Source organism: Abramis brama (genome assembly GCF_963993115.1).
Source record: "Abramis brama genome assembly, chromosome: 11".
NCBI lineage: Eukaryota > Metazoa > Chordata > Actinopteri > Cypriniformes > Leuciscidae > Abramis > Abramis brama.
This window is the reverse complement of record NC_139973.1, coordinates 8,932,944-8,956,881: the sequence shown is the minus strand read 5'-3', so window position 1 is coordinate 8,956,881 and position 23,938 is coordinate 8,932,944. Positions and strand designations below refer to the sequence as shown.

At 38.2% G+C, this 23,938-nt stretch overlaps 1 protein-coding gene across 1 annotated transcript in view; it reads right to left on the bottom strand.

Moving 5' to 3' along the window:
* Positions 1-14,486: 14,486 nt before the first annotated feature.
* The window catches only part of rybpb (RING1 and YY1 binding protein b), a 29,224-nt gene continuing 19,772 nt past the window's right edge, over positions 14,487-23,938 (bottom strand). Inside the window, exons 3-5 of the mRNA XM_084129459.1 lie at positions 22,509-22,781; positions 22,330-22,425; positions 14,487-17,691 (exon numbers count right to left, since the gene is read on the bottom strand). Of these exons, the coding sequence (XP_083985585.1) occupies positions 17,442-17,691; positions 22,330-22,425; positions 22,509-22,781 (619 nt within the window). The 3' untranslated portion in view covers positions 14,487-17,441. The remainder of the gene's footprint in view (positions 17,692-22,329; positions 22,426-22,508; positions 22,782-23,938) is intronic.

The following is a 23,938-nucleotide window of genomic DNA, read 5'->3' as shown; positions in this document are numbered from 1 at the left end:
CATTTTAAACGTTCTCAAGTTTGATTATACCTCTCTAGGTGGGCCCTACCATGAAAACGTTTGTGACCTTAACCTATTGTGCCAGTCAGACACATCATTTCCTGGTATTTTAAAACTTTTAAACTTAGCAATTATACAAATCATTACGAAGTAGCTGATTGTGTTCTGTGGTGCTGCATGTAAAGTCTGTGAAAACCTGTATTATGAAGCAGCTTTTCTTATCTTCTTCTTCATCTTATAACAAGGCTTAAAAAAGATAACATCTTCATGGCTTGTTTGAAATGTTTGAAGATGACAGAATAAGTCCTCAATGCCCAGGCCACCCTCATAGGAGCCGACCGCTGCACAAACAACCCCCATCTCATGAGGAAGAAGTGAATGAGTTTATGTTGCCTTGCCTCGTCCTTTCCATCTCTTTGCCTCCACCTCCTTTCCTAACTCATGGGACCTTCTTGGCTGAGGTTCGGAGAAGTTTAGTTTGGAAATGACTCATATGGAAACTTATATAGTGTAGGCAGCCAGGCTGCTCTGCCTGTTCCTATGGCCTGTGATGTAGTGTGAATAATGGTCGATTACTGCCCGTACAGTCCTGATTCAGCCATTGCACTGCTTTCTCCGACAGAGAGCAATGTTAATGATGCAGAGAAAGACCACATGAATAAGGAGGAATAAAAAGGTTTCTGGCTCATTCTTAGGAAATGGTGTGCCTCTGACACAAATAGCTATTTTTTTCTTGTAAAATTAACAAGAAAAAAAAGCTTACTCAGAACTTAGTGGCATGATTTGATCTTTTAAATAATTTAAATGTGTAATGCAAAAATTATTTTATTATTGCAATACATACATAAAATAATACATGCTATTCTTGCATTTAAATAATTTAAAACCAATAAAATAATTTAAAGACATTTTGTAAGTAATACAAATTAGTAAAATGGGGTTCACCAGTAGTACACCATACTAATACTGTGTTTGACCCCCTTTCGCCTTCAGAACTGCCTTAATTCTACGTGGCATTGATTCAACAAGGTGCTGAAAGCATTCTTTAGAAATGTTGGCCCATATTGATAGGATAGCATCTTGCAGTTGATGGAGATTTGTGGGATGCACATCCAGGGCACGAAGCTCCCGTTCCACCACATCCCAAAGATGCTCTATTGGGTTGAGATCTGGTGACTGTGGGGCAGTGCCAGCCCAAGTCTTTTGGGGGCCCTAAGCAGAATTTGATTTGGGGGCCCCCTCCCACCATGCGGAGTCACCTGTTTGACGATTATTGACACAAATGTCACAATATAATGTTACATTATAATTAATACAATGAGGTTATGTATTAATACAAAATAAATACTTAATAAAAAATAGATAGGCCTACTTAAATAAAAAGTTTGAACTTTTTACTCTTTTACTTTTACTCTTTGAAACTTCTGAAACACAAAACACATTAAATAAATTATTTGCAAAATATCCTCCAACGTTTTGCAACACTTTGCAGTTTGAATGATGTCTTGTATGAACATGACGGAGTTTGTTTTTATGTTTCCACTGTTCAATCGCGCCCGCGCCTTACACACACACACACACACATACAACATATTCCAGCATTGTAATCTTGACATCGCAGCCTGTTCATTATAGCCGTAACAAAATAGTCAACCTAACATATAAAAATTACGCTGCTCTGTTTAAATAATCAGTAATATGATTTGTACCATTCAGCGTAAGCACCGCTCCACTGCAATGTTTCCAAGCACTTTTTTGCGTGTGTGAAGAGGATGATTTTTTTTCGGCGATATTGGAACACGAGTGAAGTACAAAGGCTATATTAAAGAATAGTTTACCATCCAAATACATCGCGAATGTTGAAACATTTTGATTCTAATGAGAGAGGTACATGAGCCCAACGCCGCTTACTTTCACTTTCGCTTTAAAAGTTTTGGCTTGTTTATAGTTATTTTTTTAATTCTTGTTCTGTTCTGAATATTATTAAATTTAAAGGATAAATCATTGATTTAAATGTCAATCATCAATCACTGATCAAATCAAATTTTTGTGACATGGCTTAACATTACCGTGACTTTGCGCACAAATTGTCTATGCACGCGAGGTTATGCGCATGACACAAACACTGGCAGACACAGCAGCAGTTGTAGGCAGGTATATTGATCATGAAATCAGAATTTTCTTGTCTTGAATTAGTCATTAATTCATTCATGTCACTTGTTTAAGTTAATTAATATGTAAATATGTATGTATCTGATGTATCTGATGTATGTATCTGATGTATCTGAGTGAAAAAAAAAAAAAAAACCTCGATTGGGCAGCGGCTTAGTTCGCTTATGCCTCGGGCCGGCTCTGCTGTGGGGGCCATTTTAGTACAGTGAACTCATTGTCATGTTCAAGAAACCAATTTGAAATGATTCGAGCTTTGTGACATGGTGCATTATCCTGCTGGATGTAGCCATCAGAGGATGGGTACATGGTGGTCATAAAGGGATGGACATGGTCAGAAACAATGCTCAGGTAGGCCGTGGCATTTAAACGATGCCCAATTGGCACTAAGGGGCCTAAAGTGTGCCAAGAAAACATCCCCCACACCATTACACCACCACCACCAGCCTGCACAGTTGTAACAAGGCATGATGGATCCATGTTCTCATTCTGTTTACGCCAAATTCTGACTCTACCATCTGAATGTCTCAACAGAAATCGAGACTCATCAGACCAGGCAACATTTTTCCAGTCTTCAACTGTCCAATTTTGGTGAGCTCGTGCAAATTGTAGCTTTTTCCTATTTGTAGTGGAGATGAGTGGTACCCGGTGTGGTCTTCTGCTGTTGTAGCCCATCCCCCTCAAGGTTGTGCGTGTTGTGGCTTCACAAATGCTTTGCTGCATACCTCGGTTGTAACGAGTGGTTATTTCAGTCAAAGTTGCTCTTCTATCAGCTTGAATCAGTCGGCCCATTCTCCTCTGACCTCTAGTATCAACAAGGCATTTTCGCCCACAGGACTGCCGCATACTGGATGTTTTTCCCTTTTCACACCATTCTTTGTAAACCCTAGAAATGGTTGTGCGTGAAAATCACAGTAACTGAGCAGATTGTGAAATACTCAGACCGGCCCGTCTGGCACCAACAACCATGCCACGCTCAAAATTGCTTAAATCACCTTTCTTTCCCATTCTGACATTCAGTTTGGAGTTCAGGAGATTGTCTTGACCAGGACCACACCCCTAAATGCATTGAAGCAACTGCCATGTGATTGGTTGATTAGATAATTGCATTAATCAGAAATTGAACAGGTGTTCCTAATAATCCTTTAGGTGAGTGTATACATATAATTATTTTTTTTAATATTTTTTTTTCAAGAATTCCTGAAATTTTCATAAACAAATCACACCATTTCCTGGAAATTGAATGTATAATTGTGGGATTATGTAGAATAAAAAAAAAAAGAAAATAAATGAAGCATTACACATTGATTATATTGATGTTTGATGCACATCTATCAAGTTTTTTCAACATTATAAAAACATAGTTACAGTAACAACTATGGAAACTGCATAAGTACCCCCAGGGCATAATTCAAATGACAATTATACTGACATGAAATGCATATGTAAAATTTACTAATTTGGCTACATCCAGCAATAAATCGCATTATCCGTTGAATTCATATTTGTACATTTAGTGAAAAGAGAAACTATAATATATGTGGTATGTGAGTGTTTGTTTGCTTTGGACTTACTCTTACTGCCCAGCCGTGACATTAGAGCCAGGCGGTTAAAATCTAAGTTATTATAGCGCTCCGCTCAGATAAATGGAGGTTGCATCTGGTGCAATTTATTCTTATTAATTATTTAGCGGCCAGGGCCTCACATTATGCAGTTCAGATACTTAATAGGAGCAGATCACCGAGTGGGTCAGGAATGATTACACATTGCACTGGCTGGAAACGTGAAAGCATTTGCTGTGAGTGGTAATTACTTTGAAATGATAAAGCGTTTGCATTAAAAGTGATAAAGAGAGGGCTCCAATGCAAAGTCGCTCATTGCAAAATTAAGAGAATTAGCAACAATTTCGCCTGCCAGTCATGCAAGGGGTTCACATTACTGAGGTTAAATCAGACCATTATACACTATGAACACATTCATACGCTAATTGACCATAGTGGATGTTTCTGGGGTTGTTTTAGGACTTTTTTTTATTTTAGTTTCTTTGATTTCTCTCATTAATCTTTCAAATTATGCATAGTCTACACTGGCAATTTAGGAAGAGTTTGGAATATTAATATAGTGGAGTAATAAAATAAACCAAGGTAAAAACACATATGAACACAATCTCAAAATCTTAATTTACATGTCTTGTGACAGGCAGGAATTCTTTAATGTGCACAGACGTAGATGATGTAGAAAATGTCAGACGAAATGCTTTAAAAATAGCTATTCGGTTTCCAAGCCTCCAGAGGTTCTTGTCTAGAGTTGAGATAGGGAGGCAGAACGTCTTCTTTTGAAGCAAACACAAAGGCGAGCACACAGGAGCTGTAGCAAAGTGAGACAAATGAAGATATGACCAGCAGTCGAGTTATTACTCAAGACTGGGAGATATGTCCATCTCACACAACACAAAGGCACCCGGATAATCAATTATTAATAATGGGGTTTTAGTTCAGTATTCATGCTGGTTCTTCAACAACTGCTAACTATGTACTTTAATTCATGCTATGTTTCCTCTTTCTGTGCGATAATTCCCTTGTTTGTCACTATCTTGTTTAAACATAATGACTTTGGACATGCAAATTTTGTCTGTCTCCACGGGCCTTTTGTCACTCACACTCATTCTCTAGTCATCATTTTCCGTCACAGCTCATTGAAGCACCCAATTAGAAACAAAGATTGAGCTTTGTTCAATGGAGAACAAACTTGACTGCTCAGCGTGATAACAGTGGCTCAGATTATCTAAGTGCACTGTTTTAACTTCACTACATTGCTTGTAAAGTAAATATGTCTTAGGGGAAGAGTATTTGTTGTTTAATTCAGTGTTGTTGGTTATGTCCTGGTATGATCTGCTGCTGCGTCTAGTGAGTGAGCTATAGTGAGCTAAACAGCAAGAAATGATGTTTAGTGCTCTGGGTTCGGGCCAAATTCAACTCTGAGCCCTCTACTTGACAGCACGCCAAATATGCACATTTTATACTATATCTGAATATACGTAAGTGTGATTCATGTATCCAAGACAGCATTTTTGAGCATCATATGCATGTTCAAACCTAGTGAGCTGCTAATCTAGACAGCATTTTTGGATATTATAGGATTGATCAAAACTAGTCAAAATCCTTTTGTAGACTAAATACCTAGCATTTTTGAACACCAGACACATTTGAACCTAATCAAGACCTAGATCCCTTTCTAGACTGGGCATCATAGTCACCAAAAGAACTGTTGGTATCATAGACACATTCAGCCTAGTGAATTCTAGTGAGATGCCTATATATGAAGAGAACACTGAAACCTAGTTAATACTCGTGAGTCACCTATCCACACTGCATTTTTGGGCATTATAAGCATGTTCAAACCAGTCAAAACCAAAGACCTAGATGGCATTTTGGGGCAGCATAGGAATGAAAACCTATTTGAAACCAAGTGACATAGACAGCATTTTCGGCTATTATAGGCATGATCAAAACTAGTGAAAATCTAGTGGGCTACCTACTCAGACACATCTGAAGCTAATCAAGACCTAGTCAGATACATAAAACTTTAGCCTGTTTCAGTATGTAGGTTCCAGATTAAAAGGGTTTTTTTAGGCGTAAGGGTAGGTTTTGAGTGTGTTTCGGGTGTAAGGGTAGGTTTTAGGTGGGTTTCAGTTCCAGATTAAAAGTGTTTTTTTTTAGGCGTAAGGGTAGGTTTTGAGTGTGTTTTGGGTGTAAGGGTAGGTTTTAGGTGGGTTTCAGTTCCAGATTAAAAGTGTTTTTTTTTAGGCGTAAGGGTAGGTTTTGAGTGTGTTTTGGGTGTAAGGGTAGGTTTTAGGTGGGTTTCAGTTCCAGATTAAAAGTGTTTTTTTTAGGCGTAAGGGTAGGTTTTGAGTGTGTTTTGGGTGTAAGGGTAGGTTTTAGGTGGGTTTCAGTTCCAGATTAAAAGTGTTTTTTTTAGGCGTAAGGGTAGGTTTTGAGTGTGTTTCGGGTGTAAGGGTAGGTTTTAGGTGGGTTTCAGTTCCAGATTAAAAGTGTTTTTTTTTAGGCGTAAGGGTAGGTTTTGAGTGTGTTTCAGGTGTAAGGGTAGGTTTTAGGTGGGTTTCAGTTCCAGATTAAAAGTGGTTTTTTTAGGCGTAAGGGTAGGTTTTGAGTGTGTTTTGGGTGTAAGGGTAGGTTTTAGGTGGGTTTCAGTTCCAGATTAAAAGTGTTTTTTTAGGCGTAAGGGTAGGTTTTGAGTGTGTTTCGGGTGTAAGGGTAGGTTTTAGGTGGGTTTCAGTTCCAGATTAAAAGTGTTTTTTTTAGGCGTAAGGGTAGGTTTTGAGTGTGTTTTGGGTGTAAGGGTAGGTTTTAGGTGGGTTTCAGTTCCAGATTAAAAGTGTTTTTTTTAGGCGTAAGGGTAGGTTTTGAGTGTGTTTCGGGTGTAAGGGTAGGTTTTAGGTGGGTTTCAGTTCCAGATTAAAAGTGGTTTTTTTTAGGCGTAAGGGTAGGTTTTGAGTGTGTTTTGGGTGTAAGGGTAGGTTTTAGGTGGGTTTCAGTTCCAGATTAAAAGTGTTTTTTTTTAGGCGTAAGGGTAGGTTTTGAGTGTGTTTCAGGTGTAAGGGTAGGTTTTAGGTGGGTTTCAGTTCCAGATTAAAAGTGTTTTTTTTAGGCGTAAGGGTAGGTTTTGAGTGTGTTTCGGGTGTAAGGGTAGGTTTTAGGTGGGTTTCAGTTCCAGATTAAAAGTGGTTTTTTTTAGGCGTAAGGGTAGGTTTTGAGTGTGTTTTGGGTGTAAGGGTAGGTTTTAGGTGGGTTTCAGTTCCAGATTAAAAGTGTTTTTTTTTAGGCGTAAGGGTAGGTTTTGAGTGTGTTTCGGGTGTAAGGGTAGGTTTTAGGTGGGTTTCAGTTCCAGATTAAAAGTGGTTTTTTTTAGGCGTAAGGGTAGGTTTTGAGTGTGTTTTGGGTGTAAGGGTAGGTTTTAGGTGGGTTTCAGTTCCAGATTAAAAGTGTTTTTTTAGGCGTAAGGGTAGGTTTTGAGTGTGTTTCGGGTGTAAGGGTAGGTTTTAGGTGGGTTTCAGTTCCAGATTAAAAGTGTTTTTTTTAGGCGTAAGGGTAGGTTTTGAGTGTGTTTTGGGTGTAAGGGTAGGTTTTAGGTGGGTTTCAGTTCCAGATTAAAAGTGGGTTTTTTTTAGGCGTAAGGGTAGGTTTTGAGTGTGTTTCGGGTGTAAGGGTAGGTTTTAGGTGGGTTTCAGTTCCAGATTAAAAGTGGGTTTTTTTAGGCGTAAGGGTAGGTTTTGAGTGTGTTTCGGGTGTAAGGGTAGGTTTTAGGTGGGTTTCAGTTCCAGATTAAAAGGGTTTTTTTAGGCGTAAGGGTAGGTTTTGAGTGTGTTTCGGGTGTAAGGGTAGGTTTTAGGTGGGTTTCAGTTCCAGATTAAAAGTGTTTTTTTTAGGCGTAAGGGTAGGTTTTGAGTGTGTTTCGGGTGTAAGGGTAGGTTTTAGGTGGGTTTCAGTTCCAGATTAAAAGTGGGTTTTTTTAGGCGTAAGGGTAGGTTTTGAGTGTGTTTCAGGTGTAAGGGTAGGTTTTAGGTGGGTTTCAGTTCCAGATTAAAAGTGGTTTTTTTAGGCGTAAGGGTAGGTTTTGAGTGTGTTTTGGGTGTAAGGGTAGGTTTTAGGTGGGTTTCAGTTCCAGATTAAAAGTGTTTTTTTAGGCGTAAGGGTAGGTTTTGAGTGTGTTTCGGGTGTAAGGGTAGGTTTTAGGTGGGTTTCAGTTCCAGATTAAAAGTGTTTTTTTTAGGCGTAAGGGTAGGTTTTGAGTGTGTTTTGGGTGTAAGGGTAGGTTTTAGGTGGGTTTCAGTTCCAGATTAAAAGTGTTTTTTTTAGGCGTAAGGGTAGGTTTTGAGTGTGTTTTGGGTGTAAGGGTAGGTTTTAGGTGGGTTTCAGTTCCAGATTAAAAGTGTTTTTTTAGGCGTAAGGGTAGGTTTTGAGTGTGTTTCGGGTGTAAGGGTAGGTTTTAGGTGGGTTTCAGTTCCAGATTAAAAGTGTTTTTTTTAGGCGTAAGGGTAGGTTTTGAGTGTGTTTCGGGTGTAAGGGTAGGTTTTAGGTGGGTTTCAGTTCCAGATTAAAAGTGTTTTTTTTTAGGCGTAAGGGTAGGTTTTGAGTGTGTTTCAGGTGTAAGGGTAGGTTTTAGGTGGGTTTCAGTTCCAGATTAAAAGTGGTTTTTTTTAGGCGTAAGGGTAGGTTTTGAGTGTGTTTTGGGTGTAAGGGTAGGTTTTAGGTGGGTTTCAGTTCCAGATTAAAAGTGTTTTTTTTTAGGCGTAAGGGTAGGTTTTGAGTGTGTTTCAGGTGTAAGGGTAGGTTTTAGGTGGGTTTCAGTTCCAGATTAAAAGTGTTTTTTTTTAGGCGTAAGGGTAGGTTTTGAGTGTGTTTTGGGTGTAAGGGTAGGTTTTAGGTGGGTTTCAGTTCCAGATTAAAAGTGTTTTTTTTTAGGCGTAAGGGTAGGTTTTGAGTGTGTTTTGGGTGTAAGGGTAGGTTTTAGGTGGGTTTCAGTTCCAGATTAAAAGTGTTTTTTTTTAGGCGTAAGGGTAGGTTTTGAGTGTGTTTCAGGTGTAAGGGTAGGTTTTAGGTGGGTTTCAGTTCCAGATTAAAAGTGTTTTTTTTAGGCGTAAGGGTAGGTTTTGAGTGTGTTTTGGGTGTAAGGGTAGGTTTTAGGTGGGTTTCAGTTCCAGATTAAAAGTGTTTTTTTAGGCGTAAGGGTAGGTTTTGAGGGTGTTTCGGGTGTAAGGGTAGGTTTTAGGTGGGTTTCAGTTCCAGATTAAAAGTGTTTTTTTTAGGCGTAAGGGTAGGTTTTGAGTGTGTTTTGGGTGTAAGGGTAGGTTTTAGGTGGGTTTCAGTTCCAGATTAAAAGTGGGTTTTTTTTAGGCGTAAGGGTAGGTTTTGAGTGTGTTTCGGGTGTAAGGGTAGGTTTTAGGTGGGTTTCAGTTCCAGATTAAAAGTGGGTTTTTTTAGGCGTAAGGGTAGGTTTTGAGTGTGTTTCGGGTGTAAGGGTAGGTTTTAGGTGGGTTTCAGTTCCAGATTAAAAGTGGTTTTTTTTAGGTGTAAGGGTAGGTTTTGAGTGTGTTTCGGGTGTAAGGGTAGGTTTTAGGTGGGTTTCAGTTCCAGATTAAAAGTGTTTTTTTTTTAGGCGTAAGGGTAGGTTTTGAGTGTGTTTTGGGTGTAAGGGTAGGTTTTAGGTGGGTTTCAGTTCCAGATTAAAAGTGTTTTTTTTTAGGCGTAAGGGTAGGTTTTGAGTGTGTTTCGGGTGTAAGGGTAGGTTTTAGGTGGGTTTCAGTTCCAGATTAAAAGTGTTTTTTTTTAGGCGTAAGGGTAGGTTTTAGGTGGGTTTCAGTATGTAGGTTCCAAATTAAAAGGGTTTTTCTAGGCGTAAGGGTAGGGTTTGGATGGGGGTTTCAGTGCGGTCTGTCATAAAAAGAGAAATATAAGAAGTAAATGAAAAAGAATTAGGTATGAGTGTTAAGTCTTCTCGATGCTTCTTCCTATTTCAAGCGTGGAAGGAACCGTGATTTTTTCCCCCCAAACTTCAGCAGAAAACCCTCCCTGCAGCAAACTTCATTGGTTAAGGTTACAGTGACAGGTAGGTTTAGGGATCAGTGTTTGGTGTAGGCAATCATTCAGTACTGTGATTGACATGATCAAATCTTAAAAATCGGCTGCAGGGCGAACATCAGCGTGGCTTCTGACGTCACACTTGGATGTGGGCCGGGTTGGATGTCCACTGCAGGCTGCGGAGAGACACTTCTCACTGCATGTGGCACTTCATTCACTTCATTTTTTGCATGTATAAATGGCAAAAAAGTTATTAGCACATTTTAAATTGTTTTGATTTATATAAGTGTCTTAGAGTGTCTTAGCTTTAAAGTGAAATAATATCAATAATAATAATTTAAAAAAATATATATATATTATTTCTCCTCATTATAATTGGTCCCCCCTGAACGTGCGAGCATAAATCTGGCCCTGGTAGACCAAGACAGTATTTTCGGGCAGCATATAGGTATGAAAACATATGTTTACGCCTACCTAGACAGCATTTTTGGCTATTATAGGCACAATCAAAACTCATTTTTGACTACCAAACTTATACAGCATTTTTGGGGCATCAACAACAACACATTCAAACCTAGTCAAAACCTGTAGACAGTCCTATCTAGACAGCATTTTGGGCATTATATACACATTCAAATAGAGAATCACCTACCTAGACAGCATTTTTGGGAATAAAAGGCATGTTAAAACCTAGTCAAATCCTAAAGAGACTCCTCTCTAGCATTTTTGGCATCATACACATTCAAACCTATAGTCAATAGTGAGTCACGAACCTTTTTGGGCATCATAGGCATGTACAAACTAGTCAAAACCCGGTAATCAATTTCAAACCTAGTCAAAATTCAGTTTCAAAATGAATATAATACCCATGCATACTGTAAATATCTGTGTCAGATTGATAACAAACTTAAAGGGAAGTTAGAAGGATGGGGGATGGATAGGAAAAGAGACTCAAAGCTTCTCATAGACAAAAACAGATCACCACAACTGTCTAAATCTCTACTGCTTCACTATTCTTTTAAATCTTCGAAAACACTATTGTCTTACATTCATCAAACCATGTAAGTCACCCCGGAGTGAACAAAGAGAGGCTCAAATTCTAAGCAGGCAAGAATTCCTTCCCGCAAAATGGAGATCAATGCTATATTGACTCACGCTCATCAGAGTAAATTATTTTTCTTATTGATTCTGCTGGAAGACTGACATGTGGAGAGGAGTAACGCTGTTTTATGGTAAGATCTGTAAGTGCACTTCTGTGGATGTAAACAATCGAGTATGCATGGTCATAGGTTACCTATCCAAACACATATCACAAATATCACGGGTTATAGAAGCACATGAATCACGACAGCATGCATCTACTTTGTGTGGTGATTTTGGAATAGGAGTCAATTAGTGTAATCTAATCAATTTGAGATGCATGAATGTGTACAGTCTATATTGGGTTGTGTGATGAAGTCTTATTTTTTTTGGTCTGAAGTTTTGAGGTGACAATATCAAAATTATGATAAAATGTTTTTTAGATCTTTAGGATCTATTGCTTTTTTCCCCACTCATTTCACAAAAAGTAAAGTCAAATTGCACGCATACAACTCACAAACAGAATATTAAATATACCATCGATTCCACCATAGTTCTTTTAAACACCAAAATTATACAAAAAAAAAAAAGTATACATAATTTGTTTTGCTAAATAAAACTATTTAAATCAGTGTAAAGCAACAGAAAGTATTTTCTTTTATACACTAAGTGTAAAATTGTTAGATACCTTTTATACAGTGGAAACAGTGCTATTTGCACCTCAGTGTATTGTAGTATATTATATTGTAAAACAGTATGCTGTTTCATTCACACATGCAAAAAGACTCTTTCTAATAACCTTTTACCCATATACAGGTAAAATAAATAAATAAATGAATAAACACCTATTTATTGTGCTATTAAGCATTTTTCTCCCATTTCTCTCCAACGAGTCTCTGTTAAACACATACTCTACCTTTTGGAAAGTGGGCCTTTATATTTCCTTCATATAAAAAGCTCTTCCCTTATCTGCAGATGTTCTCCCTTTCCCAGACATATGGAAATCTTCACCCTGTGGTCTGGAGGGAGGGAATGCTACGGAAGAGACCCATCTGGAGTGGGAACAAGGTGGGTAATGGAAGAGATGAGGCCCCCCTCTCTGCCAGGTTCTCTGGAGAACCCTTGGGCTTGTCTGGAAACGCATCAGTCGGTCATACACAGCGGGCCGATCCAAAGCCTGTCACCGGATAGCCCAGGGAGAGGAGTTAAAACTACAATTGGTTCTGCCGTTTAATGATAGAAGCAACAGGCCACTGGAGACCCGGCGAGTGACAGGCTTAGTGAATGCAGCTGAAGGATTATGGCAGATTTTTGGGTGATGATGGAGACAAGTGGTTTTGAGGCTGTGAATAATCACACGAAGCCAAACTTGACCACTTTGACATGCTTATTCAGTCTGATTATCGTACGTGAAGTGCAAAGAGCTGCATTAAAACCTTTTCACGTGTCAGGGCTTCAACACAAGTCTAATGCGCCATTTTGACCTTCATAATAAAAGCGCTGCAAATAGCATTACATAAGACGATTTTATGAGGTTACTAGGTCAAAAGAAAGTGGTTTAACAAGTTAAACAGTGTCAACAAACAAACAAACAAACAAGGTAACGTAGATTAGCATACTTATCTGTCCCGCGTAATTGGAGTGCTCTGCACTGGATCAAAGCCTTTGGCTGCAATGGCTGGATGATGATGAAAAGAGGGTTACCAAACTGCTTTTACTTTTAACAGTTTTTTTTTGCATGTATAAATGGCAAAAAAGTTATTAGCACTATTTTGTAACTTTCTCATACTCAAGAACACAAGACGTACCTCCGTCAGAGCGTTGCAGCCTGGAGTGACGCGCGGTGATGCGCTGCTAAGATGGCGACGGCCGGCTCCGCCCACTTTAGGCCTCAAAAACGCTCTTCAGAAACCAACGTACTTTGATGTCATGAACCGATCAGTCTGTGTAGCGTTAACGCGTAACCATTAATGGTCGTTATAACGTAGTTCAAACGACTTTTATAATAAAGTGATATCTGATTTGATTTGTAACCAGTCACTAAAGCGATTACCCATAAAACGTGCTTTGAACCAATCAGATTGCTTGGGTCCGAACCTGGGACTCATCACTGCGGTGGGACTCAACACTTCACCACACCAGGGCTGCGTTCCAATCCAAAATGGTCATGCCCTTCACTCGCTAACTTCCCTCCGTCTCGTTCACTCGGATGTACGTCATTGCTTACTTTGCATGAGTGCCCACTACTGGCGGAACCTTTGCAATAGGCTGAATTGGCACATGCTAAGCCCTTGATCACTTAGAATCCACTATGGGGTTGATTTATTATTTATTTTTTTCCCTTTTTTTTTGACTAATGAAGTCTCTTGGAAAGGTAGTTTTGCAGTGTTTCGTCAGCAGAACAATAAAAAACACATTAAATAACAGTTCAACCCACTGAGGAGAATAATCTATCCCTCACAGCCTCACTTTCATTCCCGTTAATCATCAAAGATGGCGCTGCTGTGAATAAGGTCAATAGCCGCTATAGCCATAGGAGAATCTCTTAAGTGACAATAATAAAACAGTTTCTTTCTGAAATTTTACTTTTTGTAATGTGTCATACAAATTAAAACTGAAGTATGTAACTTATTCGGTGTTAAAATACTTTCTCCTGTCCCCAATTTATAACTATTAAGTAAGCCATTCATAGGTTCATTTTCTCAAAACCCTTTATGGCATTATGGAAATTAGCTTTTAGCATCTCTAGCCCAATGGTGCGGACCAATTCTGAAATGAAATCAAACTAAAATATTAGATATAAAACCTAAACTTTAAACACTTAAAAGAAAATGAGAAAAGTTTAAGCTGAGGTTCTAAAATTCCTAAAATAAATAAAAAATAAATAACAATACTAACAAATTATAAGCAATCAATGGCCTACAGGGGGCGTATTCAGAAAGCTTTATTTTTGCAGTCCCTTTTCAGTGGCACTAGTGGCACAGAAATGACACACTTCAGCTTCAATGTGACTGACACATGCCTCTCTTCCCAGACATAAAAATGCATCATGCAAATTGGCTGGTAATCATTGGCTGTTTCACAAGTCGCCAGCGAACAGCTGGTCTGTTGCGAGTCATTTAGCTAGAGGAATAGAAAAGGAGCTGAATTTCTCAGTAGGGCTGAAGCACTTGGTCTGCTCTGGTCAAGTGTCAGTGCTTTGAGAGCTCTACTCTGACATCTCCATCCCAGATGAGACAGCTCCCAGCATGCCTCAGGGTACCAGGACTCACTATCAGAGCTGCACACATCACTCAATGTGCTGAAGAGAAAGCTTTTATTCTGCATACCAAATTATTTGCATCAAAAGCTATTAAAGGTTATCGGGCAAAACAGTAGTATCGAAGCTCTGCAGTATTTGGACACTTCAGCTGCTTTAAACGTCATTGCATTAGATAAAATATGAAACCAAATGACATTTATTTTAAAGAAATATAACAGGAAGATATGATACATTAAATTGATATTTCCTGGTCTAAAACAACCTTGAGATCAGTTGGACAAGTGTCTAATTGCATTTTGGGGTCACTGTATTTAAGAGTTATTTTAGCTTTGGGTGTGTTGAAGGACAATTGTATGAAAAAGACCAAAAACATCATGTTAGATAAATTGAACATTTTATTTGTGGAAAAAACACAAGCAAAATGCATCAATAGACATTTCTACTGGAAGCATGGGAAATGATAAAGAAGCCTCTAAAAGCAAAGTCGTGCACATGCCAGAAGTCTGTCGAATGTTAGCATTGTATCAGCTATAGACAAGGAGCAGTGATCAATAAAAAAAATGAAGAGAAAGGGCAGTAAAATGTACATTTACAATTAAAATAATGAGCTCAATACAAAATTTACAAATAACAGCAATTAGCAAGAACAAAACCAACAAAACCAAAAAAAAGATTTTTACTAACAAAATGAAAAATTATTATGCAAAAGAAAACGAAAAAGCATTTTTTTTTTTTTTTTTTTTTTTTTTAACAAGATATTGACAAAATTAAAGGAGCCAGGTCTATACAGGTACACTGAAATTTCACAAGGTTAACGCAATAGCATATGTAGACAAGCATTCTATATTTGGGTTTCTGACAAAAAAAAAAAAAAAAACTAAAAAAAAAAAAATGTAACCATCTTTACACAGTAAATTAAGGTTACTGGTCGTACACAAGAACAGAACTGCTTGCGCGTAAAAAAAAAAAAGTTTAGCTCCATTGCTATTCATAGCCTATTATGTTGGCTTTTGCACCATTCTGAGTTATACATAAGCAATTTAAATTCAGCAATTGTTTTTTCTCATCAAATTTGAATAAATTAAGATACAATTCATTGTTGTTCTTTTTTCCTTTACAATTTTACAAAATTCACGTTTCTGACACCGGATAAGGCAAGTGAAAAAATGGCTATCTTCATACATTTTTACGAAATGTTCTTTTAAGCTATACATTGCAAATTTAATAACTTTGCAGGGGTTAAAATGTAGTAAAATCTCAACAATCTGAACAATGCAGAATAATTAAAACCCCAGTGATTTGTGATGTCAAACATCTCCCATTCTGGTTATTACTTTGCATACTTTGAGTAAAAGAAAAGATTTTACGAATAGTGTCCATCTTGAATTGCACTGATCTAAATGGGTAACAAAACAAAATCAATATCAATACAACTGAAATGCTTTGTATTCAACAATCAATACCGGTTTGGTTGGTTAACATCACAAATACAGAAGACACACGTTTACCCTCTCAAAACAACCAGTAAAGCATGAAGGTTGTTAACAGAAGCAGTTTCCCATTCAAAGCATCAAAGTGTCCATTTATCTCTTCATTTCAAAACATACAAAAGTTTAAAAGAACAATTCAAGAAGGGAAAACAGCTTGATGGGAATTCACTGTAATAATTCTATGCCACAGCAGAATTAACACGCAGTACAATGACAGAAGTCAGTGTTGTCTTTACAGATTTGACTTGAATGTCTATGAATTTACAAGTATACAAATATTCTGCATATATCAAGAGGACAAGAATTACACATTTTAAATGGATTATATTAGACTTTATTAAAATGTTATATATCACACATATGGTAATTACATTTTGAATTATTCATTTGCCTAGCATGTCATCAATATCAAATTCCTTTGGTCCGTCAATAAATAAAACTCATATCATATACACATACTTTGTACAAGTTTAATACAGTTCAAAGGGACGATTTGCTGACTTTTAGATTTGTGGGAAACGCCAGCTAGACAGCTTGAGTATTTCGAGTCAATGGGGATCGGTAATGATGAGTGAAATCATGCTGGTGTCAATTTTTCATGACACCCAAGTAAACAATTTTTTAAAAATGTTGGTACTGAATGCTTGTGAGAGTTCCCATGCATTCAATGACAGTTTGAAGCTCATGTTCAGCATGTCTCTGAATTCTGGCGGTGGGACTGTTTTATTAAATACAGCACTGCTCTCCATGTACGTTTCTGAAAATAATGGGGAGAAGTGTCACACGTTTGCCTTCAGAATATAGCCCTGACATTAAAATTTTGAATCAAAAAGAACTAGAAATCGCAAAATAAGTTCTTCAACGTTAAAAGCCTACGGACCTTTGAGACGTCAAACCCTTTTAGTGTTTTTACAATACATCATATGTAGACCATGAAGGACATCAAAAGCGGTTTCAAATACATTTGCAAAACCAGACGTTAAGCCAAGTGAGCATTAAGAAAGCTCAGTTCCGAATGTTCAAATCCAAAGCTGACATCATGCTCGCAATGTCTCCTTGAATCCCAGCTGTCTTCTCCATACCAAAGCGGATGCAAAACACCATCCGTTTAGTTCATTGACGAAACCAGATCTAGGGACCCCCAGTGCACAAATGTTCAGACCAGTCTCGCAAAATGGAAAAAACTAAAATCCCAAAACAAAGCAACAGAAGAATGCAGCCTGACACCAGGACACAAGCACTTCCATTGTTTTCAAGAGTAGAGGGATCTGTTTCTATGGTGTGAACGTCAGTCTGAGGACTGAAACCATTTCACAGTGTATCTAGCACCATCGCGGGAAGTTTCTCAGGAATCTCCGGCAAGATTGTTTCAACACTAAAGGGGAGCCGTCGGCTTGAGCTACTTTAGCTGTGTGAAACTGAAGAAAAAACTAATCTCTTAAAGTAGAAAGATGCAACATAATAAATAAGAGCAATAAAGGTCCAGAATAGTTCAAATGTCGGTGGTTATTGTGCACAGTGGACATTTACATATATCATTTTTTTAACAAAACAAAAAAAAGTTGATTCAGCTGCACATCCATGTACAAATATAAAACAATACATACAAGAGTGGGATGTCTCCAGAAAGGGAAAGGAGGTACAGGTCGTCCAACGACCCAATACCATGGTCCAGTTTGCACCATTCACACAAATGTATGTGTACGTATATGAGTGTGTGTGGGTAAGAGGACCATAAATCCCCCTTTCAGTGATGGAAATGAACACGAGTTGGCTCAGGGCAAGGTGAGGGGAAAATGGAGGCAAAGTACATCCCTGCGGTCTCGACAGCGTCCGTGGCGCTCAGAATGACTCATCGTGCCCGACCGAGAGGTCTCCCTTTGGGGTCGAAGCACGGGATGAGCCCTTGTCCATGCTCTCGGAGCCGGAGCTCTGGTGCTGCTGTTCAGAGCCGGCGCTGGAGGTGACTGTGGAGGACGAGGTGGAGGAGGTGCGGGTCTTCTCCTTAAAGTCTGTTATGATCACTGTGACGTTCCCCACAGTGATGGCCAGCTGCTGGGCTGTGCTCCTGTCTATGTTCTTCAGCTTGGGCCTGCGATGTGGAGAGAGAGAGAGAGAAATATTTAGGGGGGTAGTGCGCCAAAGAACGCACTTTTGGAAAGTAAAGATAGTGAAGTAACATGCACCTGTATAGTCATGGCTTACATTTTTAAAATGAAGATAAAATCATGTTTTAATGTTTGCCTTTACAATTTACAAAACCAAGGTAACTTTATTAAAGTAGGTAATGCAGGCGAATTATTTTTTTATATATATTTATAGACTTTAAATGTTATGTTGGCTATACAATACCATTCAAAAGTATTATTTTTTGTAGAGAAATTACTTTTCTTCAGCAAGGATGCAATAAATTGATCATAAGTGACTTTCTATTATTCAAAAAAGCCTGAAAAATATTCATGGATCATGGTTACCACAAAAAAATTAAGCAGCACAACTGTTTACATAGATAAACATAAGAAATGCTTCTTGAACAAGAAGTCATCATGAAGTAATGGCTGCTGAAAATTCAGCTTTGCAATTACAGGAATAAATAACATTTTAAACTAAAGTAAAATAAAACACATTTTAAAAAGTAAAAATATTTCAAAATATTACAGTTTCTACTGTATTTTGATCAAATAAATGCAGCATTGGTACGCATAAGAGATGTTTTGAATGGAAAAGTGTACATTTTAAAACAAATTATTTTTTAATTAAAATTATATTTTAAATAAATTAAATTATTACATATATATATTATTATTATTATTATAAAATATATTATATTAAATATAAATTAAATCAGTGAAGAAAATGGTGAGAGAAAAAAAAAAAAGTACAGATTAGGGCAGTCACTTTACGTTCGAAAATCGATTGCACAATCGATCGGACCAACCAACACAAGTTTCGAAAACAAAAATAGGGAATCGATTTTAACGGCCTTCTCGGAGCGCGTCCAGCTCGCCGCGATACACTCGCAGCGAACGCGCGTCACACAGCAACTGCAGGCTCTGACAAACACACACAATTCTGCCGGTATTCAGACAGTCTCATGCATAGGCCCTACATACAGATTCGGGCTACGGTCTACAATTGCCTACGTAGGCGAAATTTGTTTGACATTTCTAATCGTAAACACAGCCATGTTGAAGCCTGCTGTAATGTTTTTCATTGATGTTATGGCAGTCCGCTCTGCTTATTGTTTTTCGAGAATGTTGCACTCCTGTTTGTCATTGTGCACGAAACTTCACGCCAATAAATCATCAGAACTATTGCTGACTTGTGCGCGTCTCAAGCGCCCTCTTCACGTTCGTCCTAATGCCTTTTAGTTGTCCGTGGATTTGCCTATATTTGCCATTTAAAATGGAAACGTCTTTAGACATGGAAAATCGGTTTTACAATCGATTCAATGAACACTTATATGTCAAAAATCGAACAGGATTTTTTCACATAAGTGACAGCCCTAGTACAGATTCCCTCTGGGCCCAGCCATAACAAACAATGAGTATTCTATGGTAAGAAAGGGGAGCAAGTCCTGCTTTTCACCTTTCGCAGTATTTGCATGATTTTTAATTAAATGCAGAAAAGGATGGTTGTTTCATGCAAACCACGTCAAAGGGTCAAACACTTGTCCACAGTAAAAACAGTCCACCCACACAGCTTTTAATGCAAAAGACAGAAGTAACTAACATGTTACTCTCTCACTAGCGCTAACATTTAGAAGTAAAAATCCCTAAACACTGCTTGGAATGCAGAAAGTAAAGGTCAAACATTTCCTAAACATTTGTTTGATCAATCAAAAAGCAGCAAAGTAGACAAATATGAACAGAGATCAGCAAGATTAACAATGAACAGCAGACATTTCAAAAGTTAAATCACCAAAACTGTCATTTACACAAAAACCAAACACAAAATCTTTCAAAAAAAATGGAGACATATTTCCAGGGTTGTGTGCACAGCAAAAGCACAAAGCTAAATCTCATTGATTGGCATTAGCCTCAGTTGTTAGTATGCCTCCAAGACAATGTGACACAATGAGCTCTGCTGGCAGAAGCAGACAGAAACAGAATGGTGGGACGGCAGCCAACAGGGCGTGTGTGGGAGTAAAACTGTGCTGCTCATTTGAGATCAGCCCACGACTCGCTCATTCAGAGAGAAAGGGACTGAGACAGAGAGAGAGAGAGAGAGAGAGAGAGAGAGAGAGAGAGAGAGAGAGAGAGAGAGAGAGAGAGAGAGAGAGAGACAGAGAGAGAGAGAGAGAGAGAGAGCGAGCGAGAGAGAGCATTTGTGAATCAGGGCATTTTCTACAGTGATTTTCATCACTGCTGACTGCCAGCTTTGTTCACTGTTAGAGTGACTTGCAACACATTCTCAAGTCAGATCAGTTTTTATTATTACATTACCATTATTTGGGCTTTTAAACAGCAGCATTAAGCATGTTTATGAAATTGTATGGCAGTGTCTAGTGCTAATAGAAGTGTCTTCACCTTTCCAGACTATGTGAGCATTGCTGAGGGGCAGGGTACAGGCACTTGTACAAGCACCTGATTTGGTGCTTAATTTTTTTTATTTGGACCGGCAATATTTTTTTCTCCAGGATTCTTTGATGAATAGAGTTATAAAGAACAGCATTTATTTGAAATTTTACTTTCAAAATAGCTGTAAAAAAAAAAAAGGCCAAATTCTGTCAGTAACATAACGTTTTCCATTATAACGGTAATGTGCTATAGAAAACAATGCATTCTGGGAAATATTCTTCACGGTAAGCAACTGCTGTTAATTTACAGCTCATTTTCAACATTAATCTACTGTATTTATGTATTACGGCTTTGTACTGTAGTGCCCAATGCATTGTGGGCTTGTGCATTTTTGAAGTATTAGCATAATGGCGCTGAACGGGTGTTTCACAGGAGTTTGAGTACGAGCAAGTCCTCCTTATCTGTGATCGCGGTGAAAACTAAAAGCGGAAAGGAGAGGGTACCGTATTTTCCGGACTATAAGTCGCACTTTTTTTCATAGTTTGGCTGGCCCTGCGACTTATATTCAGGTGCGACTTATATATCAAAATTAATTCAGACTGAGATGAACCAAGATAAAACATTACCGTCTACAGCCGCGAGAGGGCGCTCTAGTTGGCGGAGTTATTCAGAAGCGACACCATATGAAGAAAATTTAATGGATTCAGTGATGTGGAATGAGATCGCGGGAGCTTGTTGAACTTGTTTACTGGTAACTTGCTTGTTGGACTCCCTGGCTTATGTTAATTTAGCCTATTCAGCCTCCCAGGTATATGTTCTTTATGCTATTGTGTAGCTGAATAACTGTTAATGTGTTGCGTTAACACACCGGACACCTACTCAGCCTGTTGTTCTGTGTGCTACTGTGTAGTTAAATAACTTGCCTTTCCAGATTAAATGTATGTTCTTGGTCTTGGATTTTGTGAAATAAATTTCTAAATAAATGCGACTTATACTCCAGTGCGACTTATATATGTTTTTTTCCTCTTCATGACGCATTTTTTGACTGATGCGACTTATACTCCGGAGCGACTTATAGTCCGGAAAATACGGTACTTTGAAACGGACTGCAGCGAGGAGCACGTTCTTTTAAAACTGGACCGGTGACTATGGTGAGCAGCAAAACCTTAAACTGAAAAAACTGCATCCTTTTAAAACTGGAGGTGGTGGAGTGTTTTCTCTCACATCCAAATCATTCGAAAGGTGACTGATGAGCTGGAACTGAACAAGCCAGAATAACGTTCGAGTGTGCGTACAAGTGAGCGATTATAAACGCATTAAATAGAGAGGGTAAAATCCTGTCGATTTACTGCAATACATCATTTATTCCCAAATATCAGTGTTTATTAAGGCTTTCAGACTGTGTATTTCTTGATGGCACTCAGCCTGGTGGTTTTTTTCATCTAGTGCTCGTTGGCGGGATAATTTTTTTTTAAATAACCGGTCAAATTTGGTCAAACTTTTAAAACCGAATTTAATTTAACTGTATAAGCTATACAAAAGAGTATGAATTTGTTTTCTTTTCTGCACTTTTTCTTACAAATGTTCACATTGCTTTTACTATATTTTTGTCCATTTTGAGTGTTCTTGCTTATAAATAAATGTTCACCTTTTTATTAGCCTATTACTGTAGTAATTACCTGTGTGATTTTAATTTCCAACCTATTCTGAGGTTCCCTTTTGACCTAGAGCTGTTGCCAAAATGATGCAATTTGGGTTGTTTTTACCTCACCATGTTTTCGGAAAAACGCTCGCTCTCCACCATTATGAATGCACTTTTTACATTTTACTTTGTTCTGCTCGCTCCGCGCCCGTTGACACATGCGGCCGTGCACATTTTGGTTTCGCTTTCAAATTAGTGCCAATTTGGGGGCGGATTGCTTGAATGGTGAGTTCATTAGCCTATTACTCTTAATATTGCCTATTGCTCTGCTCCGCTCCATTATGAATGCCTGTGCGGATGCGCGCATTTTACTTTCGCCTTTAAATTAGCGATTTAAAAGCCCCCGCCGGTGATACCGGGATTACCGGTGTTGTCACACATCGATTAACCAGTGGGAAAATATCCTCACCGTCACATCCCTAGTAGGCAGACAGACTGACTGACTGATGATCCTGTCACTGCTTCAAAAAAAAAAAAAAGAATACATACAAAAATAAAGGTTAGATACCTGGAGATGTGAGAGTTCTTAGTTTTCGTTGTGGATTTGCCGGACTGAATGCTGTTTCGCTCACTGGGTGGGCTTTGATGGCTGTCTGACTTGGGTCTGTAAAGAGAAAGACTTTTGATTACAAATGCCATAAAGCATAAATCAGACGTTTCTCAAATTCTTATTGGGGATTAACGGACTTGTTCTTTTTGCTGTTGGGTTTCTTGGTGATGGCTGGGGTAATTTCTTTCTCCCGGTCCTTCTTCTCTTTGTCAGGTTGATCCTTCTCGCATTTGTCCTTGTCCGTGTCCGTGCGTTCAATCTCGGGTGGATTTCTGTCGGGACGCTCCCCCTCGCCCCGATCTTTCTCAGGCCTCTCTGGCTTTTCCTTCTTCTCTTTCTTTGGGGGAGGAGGGGTGGCATACTGCTGGGCCACCTGCTGTGCCACCAGCTGGGAGTTTATCCGGGGTTTCCTGTGGAGCCAAACAGAGTTGATAGTATCAGAGTGACACAAACCAATAGAGTAAACTCTTCACTCATCTGGTGAGCCTAGGTTATCGACAAGTACAAGTTCAATATCTAAAGTCTGAAGTAATATAATGTCCTTTTCAAATGAATGTTCTTGGTTCAACACAAGCTCAAACATCTCTGCATTTGATTACCACAGAAAATGACCTTGTCTTGTCCCTCAGGTTTAGGGGGAAAAACCCATTGCATTTACTGAGATACACTTACAACAGAAATTTGAGGTGAAATGCACTCAACCAGGATATAGGTTAAAATGATGATCATTCAATGATCCATTCATAAACAAATGCCTCATTCTTAAATGAATCAGTCGTTTGAGCAAATTGTTTGAATGAATGATTCATTGACTCGCTCATTAAGACGGTCGCCTTCTGCCACCTACTGGCGGTTTAGTGTTTAGTCTTTCCAAAATTTCTTATTTGTATATTCAAAAATATTTAAAACAAATCTCATAACATTATTTAATGCAGTTGTAATTTTTCAGTGTAAATTATTTAATTGATCAGCCCTACCTTGGGTAACAGGCCTATAGTGTCTTATTATTCTAATAAAATGTATTGATCAAATTTAGAAATTTGAAATGAAAGATGAAGCATACATTTAATAAGATTAGGGAGGGAAATGCCCTTTAAAGGTGCAGATATGAGAATATGCAGATTTAAATATATAAGATGATTGAACACTGATGAGAATATTGCTTCAAAATAAATTATATTTACAAGACTTCTTTTACTCTGACAAGTAAATGACAAATTGACACATGAAAAGACTTAATGTCGAGCCCTGTGTATATATGTATGTGTGTGTGTGTGTGTGTGTATAAAAAAAACCAAATTATTTTTAATAATTATTTAATTGTTATGTATATAATATGAAAGAGTTGAAATATTGCATATAACTATAAATAAGTTATTTATAAGTTCTAAGTTTAGTTTTATTTATATTTATTAAAAAGGCTCTTTGGAGCAAACGTACATCATGTTAATAACATTTGACCAGAAATTCATTGTACAGCAATGAACAGCATCAAAAAGTCTCCTTTCCATCGCATGTCTGCATGTAATCCACAAAGTCAGCGGTTACACAAAACCATTTTAAAGCA